A 16713-nucleotide genomic window follows, 5' to 3' on the forward strand; every position below is an offset into this window, starting at 1 on the left:
CATAAGGATACTGAGTGGGTTCCAAAGCAATTTAATCACTTTAAAGCAGCCCTGTGCCTGGATTTCTTAAGTATCTCAGATGCTCCTCATTCTGGAATTAGCCCATTCTGAATAAATGCAGAATTACAATTATAAACCATAGATATTTGTTAAAAAAAAAAAGGACCAAACCCCGCCCCCCCCAAACACTAGCCCTGACTTAGCAAGACTCTTACCACCTCAGAAGATTTAACTCTACCATGTGAAATGTAGCAAGAAGTAATTACCATAACAGAAGGGACGACAGGATAAAGCAATAAGAATAGAGGTTTCCACATCTTATACACATAATTTGATCACTTCAGATCACGTAAGACTATAAACACCAAATAAAACTACTGATCATCTATAGTATTTTCTTAGTTTAATAGAATTACAAAACCAGAAAGTGTATTGAAGCAAAGAGAGGCCATTTCAAAGTGCTGTTCTTACTCCATGATTGCTTGAACTTTACTCCATATTTGAAGAGTGTTAACTACTTTTAGTACATGTGAAATTGCTATACTTACTACTCCCCACCACAGGGCATCAGCATAGCTGCCAAACTCTGTTTCTCCAGAATCATTTACAGCATCTTTTTCAGCCAGGTACACAAAATAAGAGGAAAAAATCAGGCCCAGAAATCCAATGTAGAGTGTAGTTATCAGTTCCTATAAAGAGAAGCAAAATAACAGCATTATAACATTATTGAGAAACTTAAATTACCTATCACTGATGTTTTTTTAAAAGACAATTGGAACAGAATAATGTAATTTCAGCACTGACTGTTGGCTGTGCAAATTAACAAAAATCCACTGAGCTCAATGCTGAAAGAATTTACAGCATAGCTGATGAATCGGCCCAGCATGCACATTTCAAACGCAGAATCAAAACAACCTCCTCACTTGCAAGTGTGACTCATCAACCTTTTGGTCACCAAAAAGTAGTTGGGTAGTTTTTTGCCAAAAAGTGCCACATTCAAAACAACTTTGGAATTTAGATATATATTTTTAGAAATATTCAGACTACTTTTCAAAAGTCTCATTTTCTGTGGTTAAGTCCAACTACAAGTTAAAAGTCTGTGAAAGTGGAGGTGAATATTTTTAATATTTTAGGAATTTTTTTTCCCTTGAACAAGACAGAACAACCATACTTGGTTAAAATAAATTACTGCCTGCCTCCACACTAAATATATTTGACATCATCAGCATACCTGCATACGTGCCGTTCGGAGTATAATGACTTTTGCATCAATTACTATGCCATTCCTCAGAGTACTCAAACTTACTTGTCTGTGTATGAACACTACTGATCCCAGCAGCCTCCATGTACCACCCTGACGGTCAACATGCAGCATTCGTAAAATCTGCAGAAAACGGATGCCCCTGGAACACAGTTTTTAAATGAATGAAGAAACTAAAGATACAAGAGAAGAAACAGAGGTGGAGAGGGGAAGTCTGCCTCTTCCAAAGGACCATTTTGAGACAGAGACATAGTATTTTATGTTAGACTTAGCAGCATGTCTCTTTCACTCCATTCACCCAGCTTCCGTCTTGTTTGTTATGAAGACAGCATGGGGAGACTGCACAAGAGAAGGACAGACCTTTGTACAAATGGCTAGTAAGGATAACTCAAGAATTCAGGAATTTTGACAGAAACTGTGAATACTCCAGAAATGGCTCTTCAACTCATATTTGACCTGCTTGCCAGGATGGGAAACAACATACAGAAACAACTAACTAAAGATACTGATTTCTCACCTTTGAGGAATTTCATAGGCAATTTGAGGTAGACAGTCCAATAATATTTTTAAAATATTATTTTTATGAGCATCACTGCAATCCTAGAGCATTGCTGCAGCTAGTGTGCAGAGCACAGTACACTGCGCGTACCCTCTCACTCAAGAAAACCAAGTGGTGGGACATTCCTGAGCACAAGGTGGATTCAGTCCATCAGGAATTCACAACAACTAACCCCACGCATTTTACAAAGAAGCACCTTGTAGATGTCAGAGATATGAAGCATGAAAGAGCTGCTATAAAACCGAGCCAAGAAAGTAAAATGGGATTTGGGTAGAACCCACCTAGTTGAGGAAAGGGGGTGGGGGTATGTGCACCTCTATCCCCACTAGACATAAATGCATTATAAGCAGACAACATATGCAAAATGTTATTTCCCCTACACTTCATGGAATCACTATTTCACACCCATACAAGATTGGTGATCTGCTCTGTTACATGACTCTGAGCAGTGACTTGTTTCCTCCTGCAATAATTTAAACAGGCGGGGGGGGGGAAGAGGGAGGGCAAGAAGAAAAATAAACCCACCTTACTCAGCACTATTTTATTTTATTGCTCACCTGATAGCTGAGGTTGCAAAGACTTGACCTTTAGAGCCCACACAAAGAACTATCATGGAAGCAACAACTACAATTAAATCTGGAAAATAAAAGTAAATTAAAAAAAAAAATGAGTTAACAGCATCTTGCAGTATTCCTGCAAGACTGTTACTAGAACCAATGCCAATATTACTTTAACAATTTGAACAGTCACCTCAAGTTAAGATTTTTTGTTTATATATCGAGATCTCTATTGTAATATATAAAGACAATATAATTGTGTGATATGATAGAAAGGTTTTATTGGGATGGCCACATTCTAGATGAATGAAGAGTGTGATATGAGTTACTGTAAAGCAGTCTCAGCAGCCTGGAGTCTTTATTAGATATAATTCATGAGGAATTTCAGCAGTTTCTACCTATTATCTCTTCTGTGTATCTTATTTTCTCTGCTGGTTCAGACAGTATTTTTTTCACTGACAGAGGTTTGGGGATTTATTTCATATATAAGACAATTGCCTTACTATTATTTCATCTGCCCAGGTCTACAAGGGAGAGGAAAATTGGAATGTGTATTGAAAAACTGAAAGTGTATGAGTAATTTATTTAAGTCAGTCATTACCGTAGGACTTATTGTAAATCTCTGTGCCTCAGGCCTAGATAATTTTGGAAAGGCAGTCTGTATTTTGGAGAATGAAATAGTACTTGATACATATCTGGACAAGCAGAACTTTGCTTAGCTTTCCAAGCTGAAATTAATTAGATGATGTTTCAGAACCCCTAATGTTCTAGCTCTCAAGAGAAATGGATTGTGGACAGAGCACAAAGATGCAGTCAAAGCCATTTTATAGTTGAAGTCACACCTGAAATACAGTTGTTATTTATATATATGCATAGAGAAGCTAAACAAAACTATTTTTTGATTGCAAAAATACTTACGCACAAAATTTTGCCTTTATAATTGAGCAAAATTGTCAGTAGTTTATGAAAAACTATATCCTGTACTCAACAAATAATGTTTCTGAGTAGTGGAAAAACTCTGTCACAGAACAAGAATTACCATGCTTCTATAACAATACTCCTCTTCCAAAATCTGGTTTGTTTAATCTATTTTTATTTTAAGTGCTTCAAGGACAGGGTCTTTACTTAGTTCTCTCAAAACTGGCTAACAAAATACAGATTGAATTTAGATTATTATATTTCTTTCCATGAAATTGTTAAATGCATGACAGACATTCTAAAAAAAAAAAATAAATAAAAAATTTGTGACATATATGGAATATATGGATGTAATTTCTAAGAACATTGAACTCATATGAGGAAGCCAACTGCAGTGAATATCAAGAGAAATCAGGTGCCCAGTTCCGAACGCATTACTGAAAACCATATTTTAATCCAATAGACACAAAAAGTAACTACAGTGCATCTATTATGCTCCACCATGCAGTACGTGACTCAATTAGAGTGCAAAATAAACTTACAATAAATTACTCAAATGGCTGCTGGGGAAAAAAAAAATAGGCCGTTCAGTATCTTTAAAAAAATACAGTTGTAGCTATTGTACAGTGTCTGCAGTCCTGAGGTCACAGGAGACAGGACTATGGCCAAGACTTATTTCTGGCAAAGCTTCAGATCACTTGTGAAAAGAAAACACACTGCTCTTCTGGAAAAACAAATCAAGCTACAGTTGTTCTCAAATGACAGTCCCATGGATTCCTGAAAGGAAATTCAGATCTACGTTAACGCTAATGACAAGAGCTCTTGCTCTAACTTGACTACAACTGCTGCAGAAATTCCACTTCTCAAAACTTTCAAGGACAACTTTTACTTGTTGTTTACATCAACTTTGCAAGCTGTGCATACTCACCTATGATTGAAATAGGCTTCCTAGCAAATCGAAGCCTTCCCCATATTCCAACGTATTTACTGCGGCATCCTGCTGACCATAACCGAACCACATATTCTGTTCCAAAGAATACCACTAATACAATTTCCTAAAAGAAACAGACAGGGAACGAGGTTATTTCTCTACTGTGTGTCTTTCATCTTTTTTCAGAGTGTGTTAGGCAACACTACAATAAAACGTAAAATTTGGAAGGTGAAAAAAATGTCAACTATATTAAAATGATATAAAGTAACAGAAAAACCTGTAAGAGTAAAGAAAGAAAAGATTAAGAGCAAGTTTAAATACTTTAATTGCATGCAGTTTACCTTGTCTACATGTACTAAAACTGAAAACCATTCCGTGCAATTCACTTGGTCTAATTCAAACAAAAAGTTTCCTGACCGAGCCAAAGAAAACAAGCACAGTCTGTACTGAGAAGATGAGTATTTTGCTAGCGTATTTCATTTCAGGAAGAGGTGTGCTTCACATTCCATTTACCGTATCAGCTTAACCTCCCACTTATTTTCACTGTTTCAGTCTTCCTTTAATCTTACATGGACTGAGGAAAGATTTCTAGCACCCATGACCAATATGTCTGACTCCAGGTGTGCTGTAAACACAGCGAGACCTCAAGCACACCTTTCCCATCCTCTTGTCAACAATTAGAGACTTCAGCAGAAAGAGAGGCCTGGTCCTGAGGCGCTGCTGGTATCAAGCTACGTGTTAACCACAGACCTACACTAAACTATGACTTTGGAAATGCCTACAAATGCTTATTTCAAAGAGTGATTTAGCATAAAGAGGAACTGCAGAGAAGATGACATGCTGCTGAACGTTTTATCCAGCCTCCTCACATTTCTGCAGGGCTCACTGCTGTTTGCATTATAGATTGGCGAATGGGACTCAAGACAGTACCTATGATTATTTTCTAAATTAACAAAAAAACCCCAAGGATACAATCCTAGTCCATTCAGGATGAATGGGAGTCATATTATCAGTTTCAGAAATGCATGGGACATTGCTCAGAATACTCAGTAAAATAATAGGTATGCATACAGGAAAAAGAGGGGGAAAAGTGTTGCATAGCAGTTGACTTTGCTATTATGTGGCTCTAAAACGTCAGCCTCCTAATGGCACAACAAACTGCTCATCTCAGGGCACTACAGTGTTGACATTTGACCCTGTGACACTTCTAGAAAAGGCAAGAGAACATTAGCCAGGACTCTTTCCTTTAGTTTTGACAATCTCATAACCTGGGCAAGGTGTCATATGCAGCAGAACAGCTATCACAATTGTTTATAGTCGCTTGGATTCCAGTTAGATTTTCAAGATATAACGGAAGTGTCCAGATCGCTGGTTGTAATAAACAAGAAGCTCAGACCCTTCGACCCCTTCTACAGCTTCATTGTGAAAGGAATCACCAGAAATCATCACTTAAAAAAAAAAATTGGACTATTATTAATTTTTTTTAATAAAAATAAAGTCATAATGAACACCATAAATCTAAAGGAACAGCATCTCCAGCAGATGCCTTAAGGAAAGCCTGTGTCTTACAACAGAAGCTTCAAAATGCAAAAAAACTCTCCCTTTGTCCAATTTCACTGACGATCATTTACGAACCTGCAGTGAATGGCAGATGACTGTATTCATTTCACAGACGTAGTAAATAAACTCTAATATCCAAGTACTCCTCTGTATGCAGAAGGCTGGTACATCTCCTTTCACCACTACCACGACAGCAACTCCCTTAACAAAAGACAATAGCAACCACAGAGGGAGCAAAACCCGGCCTTCATTCAAAATAACTCTTGAGGAAGGGATGCGTGCCCTCACATCATACGTGTTAGCACAGACAATGCTGGTCAGATATTCCCAAAAGCAATTACCAAAACCAAAAGAACAACAACAACAAAAAAACCTTCTCCTGGTAGGCAAAGAAAAACCTAGAGAAAAGTTAACATTTTACCACAATGAACCCACAAACAGCACTCTGACCACCATGGCCTTGTCAGGATCACAGTTCCAGTTTTAGAGCAAGAAGGTGGAAAGTGAAAGCCTGGATTGTAGTTTAAAGCCGCGTGTATTCTCTGCGTAGGACATTTGCATCCCAGTTGTGTGCGTATGTTTTTTAAAGGCTCTCCATGGTTCATTGGCTAACAGGCACACCGGCAAGTATGCAAATGGAGGCTGTCCCAAAGACAATGGGACAGACACGCAGTCAATGGTTACTGTCATCCAGCTCTTTGCGTGACACGCAGACAAGCTTAGAGAACATTGATTGTCCTATAGACTCCGGTGACTGGAGGGAACGACCAGTCGGCTTACACCAAGACACATTTTTCACTCCTGACGTTTTGATAAAGGCTTATTGACCTAAATGAGACCCAAGTTATTCAGGGAACATCGGGGGTGAAAGTGCACAAGCTGTTCTTCATGGTCATACACAAAACCCCCAGGTATCCATTAGCAACTGGCAAATTCCCCCTCCCCTGCCCGTGGCTCTGTGACAGACAAAAGTGGTTTTAATATCTTGTGTTGCATAGGTCTCGTAAGTAGTGTCCCGGGGGTGGGGGAGGCTGATGAATTCCTGTCAGTACACACTTAAATTAGCAGCCAGAAACTTGGAGACAAGAAGGAAAAACACATTAGAAAATTACGCCTTCCTGAGCTACTGAAATATCACCTATATGTTTCCCAATTAACAGCTGGACATGAAACTACACAAACTAAAAGGATGCCAACCTGATCCTTAGTTCATTTGTGCTGGTGGTAATTAGGGCTAATTCCACTTAACAGGAGTCACCCTGGCAGAAAGCAGCAATGCCTCACACCTAAAAATTTCAGCAAACTTGAGTTGCACTACAGATTAATTTGGTCCACTGTTTCTTTGATACTTTCTCCTAATTGCCCACTTAACGCCTACCTACTAAGTGCATTGTATAAAAGTTTGTGCTTCTCACGATGAGTTAGCGAGACTGAAACACGGCTTTGTGAAGCTGTTATAGGAAAATGGAAGGATAAAGTGCTGAGCAGAGAGGATGTAAAGAATGAGTGAAATAAGAAACAAAGCAACATTCAGCACAAGGGAAAAATTAAAATACAAAACATTAGTGGAGGTGGGGATTAAAGCTCAGTGGATGAGTTCTCGTGCTTAAAATTATAGACACACAAGAACTGCACTGTGTAAGGACACGCTCAACCCTGTGCAACTTAATTGTTATGTCCTTTCTACTAGGTGAAAACAGAAATACAGCACTGAGATAAAAACCTTACAAATGGCAAAAAGAGCCCTCTGAGATGTGACAGTTGTGTACCTTCACACCATGGGCATACAGAAGCTCTCTTGCTTGAGAGGAGAGACTTTTCTTTTCCTTTTTAATTATTCATTTGTATATGGTACCATCACTTCTGCCATCCCTCCCCAGCCCAGGGATATGCTTGATGCTGATCTTCATGCCTTCTCAGCCACATAATCCCAATACAGCCAAGTACCAGATTAACTCTGGATTAAAAAGCAGAGAAGATTAACATGAGATAAACATGTAGATTGCTTTTCTTGAAGAACTTTATCAGTGTTGGTAATTCTTCAGCTGCAAGCAACTTACCACCACACTTTCAATGACAGGAAACAGGAAGACAAGACTAGTGTAACAAGCCATGGGCACTTCTACTGTGGTACAGTGCTTGGTGAAACTACAATAGATTTCCATGTAGCCACTTAGCAGATGCCAGGGAATGAAATATTTTTTATAAAGAGCAATAAAGGAGCTTGAGTCCTCACTGGTGCATTGGTGTGCGAGTGGGGTCAGCACGTGCAATCTATTTCAGAAGTCTCACAACAGATTTTCCAGTGCATCTCACTACTCTTCACACTTCAGACATTGAAACAGAAGTTGCTTTGACTTATCAAGTACTACATGAACAGCTTTGGGAATTACTTCAAGTATAATGAAAAAGCCATCAAAACATAAAAATTATCGTCAGCCCAAGACAGATATGTCATAACTTAATCACTTGGCTAAAGTACAGCTCTCATCACCTGATGAAGGAACTTAGGCAGGATCCATACATACCCACGCTATCTGTCATTACAGCCTGTATCTCCACAGTTCCCATGGATTAATCACAGGTTCATAATCAGCCCACACAGGGAACATACAGAGAAGGTCTCAAAGAATAGATGTGATGAAAAGCCCATGTATTAGGTTTGACTTACACCAAAGATCTGGACCTACTACAAATAAGGACACTAACTATCACCCTAACAACATTTGGGATGCAAAAGAACAAGTCCCTTCCATCAGCCATAAGCCACATGACTGGCAAGTCATATGAAAACAAATATACACAAGTATTTTAGCAAAATAAATATCTGGTTTATTTTGCTAATAAATGCGTCTTGAAAAGTCATTCCTTTACTACTCCACCCCCACTGGATTGGAAGAGCTACAATCCAATATTGGAAGGCATCCAACATCCACACTGTGAGATAAAGTGCAGTAGCAACTCCAAAAGGAAGGACAGATTCCCTAAACTTAGCTGAAGATGTTTTTAAGCAATTAGACAGATTAGTAGCTTGGGGGGAAAACAAAAACAAAAACAAAACAAAACAAAAAAAAACCAACAACAACAACAAAAAACCAAAAAAAAAAACCCAACACAACAAAACCCTGACCTAGAATGGATAATGACACCATAACAACAGTTATTTAACAGATAAAGAAATTGCCTCTGGAGGCTGAGAAAGCATCTGTGCAGAGAACATATTGCCTGAGGCTCTGCCAGTAGACCTCAAAGCTGTAGCAGGTCACGGAGCATCACAGAAGTTCATACAGCCATTTGATGTGGGAGGACTAGATGAAGTCATCTGAAACCTGTTATGAACAAGAATGCCTTTCCTCTAGTGAGTCTAGACTTTTTTCAATGAACTCCGGAAACATGAGAGAGATAAAATACATATTTTAGGAGCAAGAAGGCAAAGTATACCATTATGTTATTCTGATTCCCTGCTGAAGACTGAAAACCAAAGATGACAAACAGCTTATTCCATCTGCCACAGATGGCTGCCCTAAGAGGAAAGGGAAATAACATGCACAGGAAAACAAGAGGCATTGATGAGGGGGATGACTTTAAGCCTCATAAGCACACACTTCTTGTACTGCAAGAATTTCCTCCCACTCTAACATTTTACTGGGAATATGAGTCCTAGCAATCTCTGCCATATCACAAGCTCTGTTATCATCACTGGAGAGATCAACTACATTATTCCCACAATTCTTTCAAATCTGGCTTCCTTCAGATTCTAGCTTCAAGGATGGTAAAGTTCCCATGAATTCCTTTAAACAAGGAAATAATAAGCTCTCTCATAGCTTATAGAGGGATGGCATGCCAACCAGCATTACCTCAGGTGTAAGATTCCTGTGGCACTACTTGCGTCGATACCTATTTGTGAGGCAAGGCAATGGAAGAGCTCTGCCATAGAGCTGGTGTCCACAGTAAAGTGCAACAGTAACCTACTCGCAATCCCAGACAGCAGTAGTGGAGCAAGGACACTGCCAAAAGTTTTGTTCAGAAGTCCAACAAGGACGTCTCTGAAGGAGTCAAGAGAGGGGACAATAGATCTGTTGATGCTAATGCAAAATGATGAACAGGGCACTTGCCAGCAGCCAAGGGCTGCAGAGCTGGATTTGGCAATAGAGAAACAGGCTCCACATCTTCACAAGCAAGGATGCAGCATATCCTCTACAGCCACTGAAAGGTCAAAAAAAGTTGAAATGTGCCTCACATATAGAGCAATAGGTTGCATTTACACTCAGAGAAGGGTAGCACACAAAAACTGAACGACTGCAGGCTACATGTTAGTTTGGAGAGAGCGAGAGTCCACTTGACAGCACACTGTTCACCTGACACATCAGGGCTTGCAAAATGCTTCAGACAGCACTGGTGTATAGCCCAGGCAGGGTATGCAAATAACAGCAGCAAGGCAACTGTTTCTTCTAATCTCACTCACATTGCATAGAGAGGCCCCTCTTTGTTCTGTGGAGAAAGGCAGGATTTTTTTCCTGAAAGCTGTACTGTGCTTTCTAAGGTACACAGAACAGCAAAATCATATGGCCTGAGCAAACAGACGAAGACAGACACCAAGCTCAATAAAGTAAAAATACCAACTTGATGAGGTACAGATCAAAAATAAAAGGATAAATATTTTTTCATATATAGAAACACTTACTGAGCAACTGCCAAAAGCACTACTTAGGATTGGGAATTTTTCTCCCCCTGCTTAATTTCCTCACTTCCAAAGATCTTCTAAATGACATCTTTTCAAGTGAAAAACAACAAAAAGTTTTTTTTAAAAAAATGTTTAAAGCCAGAACATTTTGTGTTCCTTCCTTTCAAAAAGCCTACTAGTATCATTTGCTGAAATTCTCTATCTAGCATATTTGGCACAAAATGATTGAACAGGCAACAGAAAACAAAACCCATGGTATCAGTATCACATGTCTATCTTCAGAGGCCCATAATTAATCCTAAGAAGTTACTGGACATCATTAAAGTCTCCTTATTAATGTTTTTAATTAAGACAAAATACTAGTTATGTAAGTGTTCATGTTCTGAAAAAAAAAAGGGACACTGACTAGGAGACAGAGTTAGAACAGCTGATTGCATGGAAGACTTTGTTTTCTCTTAATCGGTGTTGAGAGCACAGACCAATAGCACTGGGACCCATAAAGAATACTGCAGGCCTGCAATTTTAGGTTGAGATTTTCCAAAGGCTCCAAGCAACTAAATCCTATTGAATTTCAATAGGAGTCAGGCACCTAACTCCCTTAGGTGCATTTAAAAAGCCTTTAATTTATTTCCTTTGCTCTCTTCTCACTGGAGGTTTCAGCCAAATCCAAACGCTGGCAGTTGAATTTTTTCCACTGACTACAAAAGGCCTCGGATGTCAGCGGCGTAACTTTGCACCAAAGGCACGGCCTCAGCGCACCGCTGCATTAGAACAACTTTCCACACCCTCAGCCCTGCACGAGTCGTTTCACAACATGGTCGTCTTCAGCTTTTGAACTTACTTGCTGATGATATCTGCCAGGAATTTACAGAAGTAAATTACGCTGGGCTTGCATGTTTAGTTTATGATACTTGTTTCAGCGTGGAATTCTCCCCCATCACAAAGTATGCTCGAGAACTAGGCTTTAAACCCGAAGTATTTGGCAAGAGAAAGGAAGTGTCAACATACTAACATGGGTGCAAAAATTATTTTTAAAAAAACCACTCCTTTCTGTTTATTTCATGAATCTCTTATTCAGGGCTTCATAAAAGTCTTAAGAAGGAATTCGTACGGGACCCGCTCCTTCAAAGTGAAAAATGCTCTGGCTTCCACCCAGTGCAGCATATGCTTAATTTTATATCTCACTGAATTCAAAAGAACTATTCACCTACTTAAGATTAAGCACACATACACACACTTCACAGGGATGCATACTCATTCATTAACACATACAATATGCTAATACAAGTAGGAAGGAACTGTTAAAGACTATTAAAAAAAAAAAATCAGTCTAAGCCAAGTAGTCTGTATTTTTACGTTACAGAGAACTTTTCATATTAACACTACTACTTTTCCTGATCTGATTATTTTTATCCTGTCAAGTATCTTATTGCATACTTTTTATTAAATAACCTTCCTCACTCATTTAAAAAAAAAAAAACAAACCAAAACTACGTCACATCCACTGTGTCCTACACTGAGCAGTTCCTAAGTCTTCCCTTTGCTTCACAACTAACACTGAATTTATTGAAGGACCTCATGAAGAGACCCTATGCCTGTTTTTTTCCAGCTACAAATGACAGGGCAATACAAGCTACCACATCTTCCTGCAAACCATGTTTCTGTTATACCCTTAGACTATCACTGGTACAACACTTATTCCTTTCTGAGGGGAAAATAAAACATTGCTCTTACCTAAAAGCAGAGGCACACAAAAGGACGAATCTGAATCTGGCCATTATCAGCCCAGCTTAACCTGCAATAGCTTCACGTTTAAAAGGGAATGTAATGGTAGATGGCATTTCTGAGATGTAACGGCCAAGCTCTGGTCAGCTGCTGTACAGTTTGGTAACAGCAACACTTGAAATCTAGTGGTTTCAGACATACTAAGGTGGTGGTGTTTTTGCAATAATACATTTTAAAATTGAAATTAAAAAGATTATTGATGAAAAAATATTTTTGTTCCACTGGTTTTAAAAAGTGGAAAATAACTTTAGCTTTCTGTGAATATTAATGTTTCCTCCTTACTCATCTCATTTCATTCTATTAGAAAAGCACAGAAGAAAAGAGAAAAAAGACTAGCAAGGATGGGAAGCTAGAAACCTCTAGTTTTCAATTATCTTTTACATTAAATCAATGTTTGTTCTTGAAAAATGGTGGTTTTCAACAGTCATTTTACACAAATTACAGCCAGGTTTCATTTTATATTTTAGTGATGTTTTTTCTTTTTTTAAAAAAATGTATAGAGCTTTTCAAAACAAAACGTGTGTCTGCAGAATCACCTGTAGATTTAAGGCATGAAAGGGAATACTTTTTCTTTATAAAGTAGAAAATTTAGAAACTACATTTTTCTCTCTAGAAACTTGCAAAACAAGGACTGTAAGAAAATAAACTTCAATGAAATTACTTTTCCTTGTTTGTTGTTTCTCTCCCCCTGTACAGTCACCAATCGACCAAGGATATCCACATTCCTGCTCTGCAGTGAACATGCCCTCCTAAGCTCTGCTAGTTCTTGGAGCGTCTCTCTCCTCCAAAGTTGACAGCACTGCATGTACATCATCTCAACCTTACCCACAGCCCAGACATTCTGACCTGCAGAGACTTGTCAACTTAAGGGCACTATCCAGAGTCCAAAGAAAGAGAAAACATGCCCGCAAGCTGTAGCAATGCCTCTCTTCGTTCCCTGGGTAGGCGGGAGTCAGGAAGATTGAAAAGACAGGGGAGATCAGAGCTTGACTTGCTATTCAGCTACAGGTTTCTCACATGGCTTTGAGCAAACCACATGCAGTCTTTAACTCCATTCCTGATCAGAGAAATCCACTACTCTCACCACTCTCTCCCATACGAACGCTCCAAGACAACAAGATAGTAACACCATGAAGTATAGCTGGATATGCACAGCAGCATCATGAGGGCCACACATCTAAATCCCATGAGCTATTATGAGCTATTTCAACAACTTGCTCCTGCAAAAGCAGGTACAGAGTATGCTGAAGAGGTACTCTGACGAAGTTCTAACATTTTACCTCTCTTGTGCAGACAAGACCATCCCCCCCTGCCCTACCCTCCCTCCGAGAAGGGAGTTAGAAAATGGTTCGGTGTGCTAGACAGCCTTGCTCCAGGATTCTCAGTTCTACCCTTCCAGCTCCTCTATATGGTTTTTGTCTTTATAGGACCCTCTCTGGGATGTGATGTGTATTCCATGAGTAAGACATTTTCAGAAGAGTGAGAAGTCACCAAAAGCAGGACATTACCTCTACTTCTGCATATACTCATGATATCCTCCTTTTCTACAAGTAGCATGTTTTCAAAACTCATCCTCCAAAAGGAAGATTTCTGACCCGAGCAATGACCATGTTCTTCAATAACAGTTTAACAAGAACTAATTTTCAATGTTGGTTTCAACTACTTCCAGGTAACAAAGGGAAAAAGAAAATTTTCACTTTTTTCTAGACTGGCAGGACAATGTTGTCCAGTTCTGAAACCAAATCCTGCGTGGTTAGAAGTAGGGCATTCCTTTCGCACAGCTGGGCAACCGCTGCTCAGTTACTCGTGTCAGGCTCAGCATTGATAAGAGTTCAAGTGCCGTATTTCTGCTTGACGTTCCCATAAACACAACCTGCTTTTGCCTCAACATACTTGAGCTCTCTCCCAGGCCTGCTCCAGGGAATACGCATCATGCTCTTCCACACAGCTGCAAAAACAGTCGCACACTAAACCTGCAGTCCAGGCACTTAATACTCCTCACAGGAAAACACGTGTGCTAGTTTAAGCTAATAAAAAAACCTCTCAGATGCCGTATGTACACAGCCCATTCAGTCAGCATTTTACAGTTGCCTCTAAAATTTGTGAAGGAGGAGAGGAGAATTATCTGACATGCAAAATAAACCTCACTGAAGGCAACAAAGTCAGCATTTTCAGCTAAGTGGCAAATACATTTCACACACTGAAGGCAAGTAGTTTCCTCCTCGTGCCAATTTCCTGCCTTCATTCCCATCAGCACGCGTTAAATAGTCGTGGCTATCATTCAGCGAATCAGGATTAAAGCATACCCAAATGGGAAGTTAATTTATACTTACCAAAGCACACGATTAACTCAGTGCAAACTCTCCCCTAGAGCTTTGATAATGTTCCAAATGGACCAAACTAAACTTACATTTGCAAAATTAAGATATAAGCCAGATCTCTCTGAAGTTGCATACTCCATTAACCAAGCTACCGTTATGTGCAAAGCCTTATATTTTTACTCAGATTCATGTTTCTATCAGTTTGGGCTCCAACATAAATAAATGGTGCAACAGAGACAGCTCTTTGCAGAATTCAAAGTTACGAAAGGAGAACTCCAGCTCTGTGAAACTCCCTTCACTCACTATCACCTTTCCCCTGCTCCCTTTACAAATAAAAGACAAGTGCACTATTCATTGCTGGAAGAAAAAAAAAAAAAAAAATCTTAAAAAAAGCTATAGCCTTCTCAGTGGCAGCTGCTCTGAGCTTCAAGACATCAAATACCTCAGGAAACTAACAGGCATTGTATGGAATGAATTAAAAAAAAAAAAAACCCAAACCGATATTTGGCGGAATTCAGGAACACTGTATTCCAAAACTCTTTGGAAAAGGAGAGACATTATGAAAGCAATGCCTACGCCATGTCAAGAATAAACTAAAGGTTTTGCAACAGCGCATCGGCTAGCAGGCAGCTGATGCAGCAAGCAAAAGCCACTCGACCAGAAGAATCCCTCTGTGGCATGGTACTTGAGGGAAAAACAACTGCAACTTAAAGGGACACAAGGAGCATGGTTTAAAGACAGATGAGCTTTTTCTGTGCTGAAACATTGGGCAATGCAGGACAGATTTAGAGTCTACTTGAAAATATATGTTATTAGACCAACTAAAGCACCCATTATGCATTTGAAATACCAGAACATCCAACTGGTAGCAGTGGAGCAGAACTTTGTATTATTGCGTTACTATTGTGCTCATTTTTCTAAAGCTTGAGGCACATCTGCTCTTTACGTGAGCTATACTCCTAAGTAACTCATGAGAATAGTTGAATTTTCTAGGGCCTTCTCCTTGATCTGAGACTTACTGTTGCTTAAATTAGGAATTAAACAGAATACATCTTTGGAAATGCCCAATTTCCAAAGATTATTTCCCAGTACCTTATGTGATAAAGCAAATGGCAGTCTTACTCCACAGCTAGACAAATTCTGTCAGTAATTCGAAAAACTGGTTTGTTTTTTTAAGTGTCAAAAGATCATCCAACTTTTTAGCCTTCCCTTTAACTTTTTCTGCAGTTCTCAATACTCACTGTTTCAAAAAGTTGGTTTTAGTATGCCTGTCCTGCTTACACCTCTCAAGATTCCATTGTGTTAGATGTAAGCCCAGCCCAGAAACCAAAGGACTTACTGCCAAACAGGAAAGCTAAGATTACCGACTGGAACCAAAGATGTTCATCCCACCCAAAAAGATACTTGTGTAGCAGTGGAGAAACTAGTAAGAACTGATATTTGTACCAGTTGTCTTAACAGAAATGAAGCAAGAGGTTGCATTCAGGAAGGACGACTCCTTGCTTTGAAGCTACTCAACCTTAGTATTTACTAACTTCATACACAAGCCATCACTCTGTGGGACAAACAACTGAAACGTGTGACATTTTTCACATCATGTCATTACTGAGAGGTGATAATGGTTTTTTTTTGCACTGTAAAACTTTCTTTTAAAGCAACATTTTCTCAGTATGCAAAATAAATAATTACCAGGATAAGTTCTTTTCTAGGACTAAGGAGAGGGGGGAAAGGCAGTCCTGATGCACAGCAACCAAGTACGGACACACAAATAGTGCAGATAATGAGTTTGGGTTACAACCTTTTTAATGGTCTTAAAAAATAAATAATCTCTCAAGTGGCCAAGACACCTAGAAATGATCGAATGTTAAAGGTTTTGGCCAGCCTTACAGACCTTACGGGAGGAAGAGGCTACTTAGACTGCAGTTCAGTTTGGATAGTTTTCCAGTTTTCTTAAAGCATCAGTAGAGGTGGCTACAATATGGAAACCAGGGTCAGAGGCCTGTCCTCCTCCAACAAAGACAGCAAGGCACCAAAACCAAGCTCACCCATTTGATGAGTTCCTTCTCAGTCGATGAAACAAGTGGCTCTGCCACATTTGGATCTGTGTCCTATTTCCAGTTCTGCTAAAAATGGCTTT

General features: G+C 39.2%; 1 protein-coding gene across 2 annotated transcripts in view; it reads right to left on the bottom strand.

Moving 5' to 3' along the window:
• The window catches only part of KCNQ1 (potassium voltage-gated channel subfamily Q member 1), a 356182-nt gene that overhangs the window by 261189 nt on the left and 78280 nt on the right, over nt 1-16713 (bottom strand). For both annotated transcript variants that reach the window (XM_086748738.1, XM_086748737.1), the window contains exons 3-6: nt 4224-4350; nt 2378-2456; nt 1307-1403; nt 549-689 (exon numbers count right to left, since the gene is read on the bottom strand). In XM_086748738.1, the coding sequence (XP_086604864.1) occupies nt 549-689; nt 1307-1403; nt 2378-2456; nt 4224-4350 (444 nt within the window). The remainder of the gene's footprint in view (nt 1-548; nt 690-1306; nt 1404-2377; nt 2457-4223; nt 4351-16713) is intronic.

Source organism: Chlamydotis macqueenii, chromosome 5 (assembly GCF_036417535.1).
Source record: "Chlamydotis macqueenii isolate bChlMac1 chromosome 5, bChlMac1.mat, whole genome shotgun sequence".
Lineage (NCBI taxonomy): Eukaryota > Metazoa > Chordata > Aves > Otidiformes > Otididae > Chlamydotis > Chlamydotis macqueenii.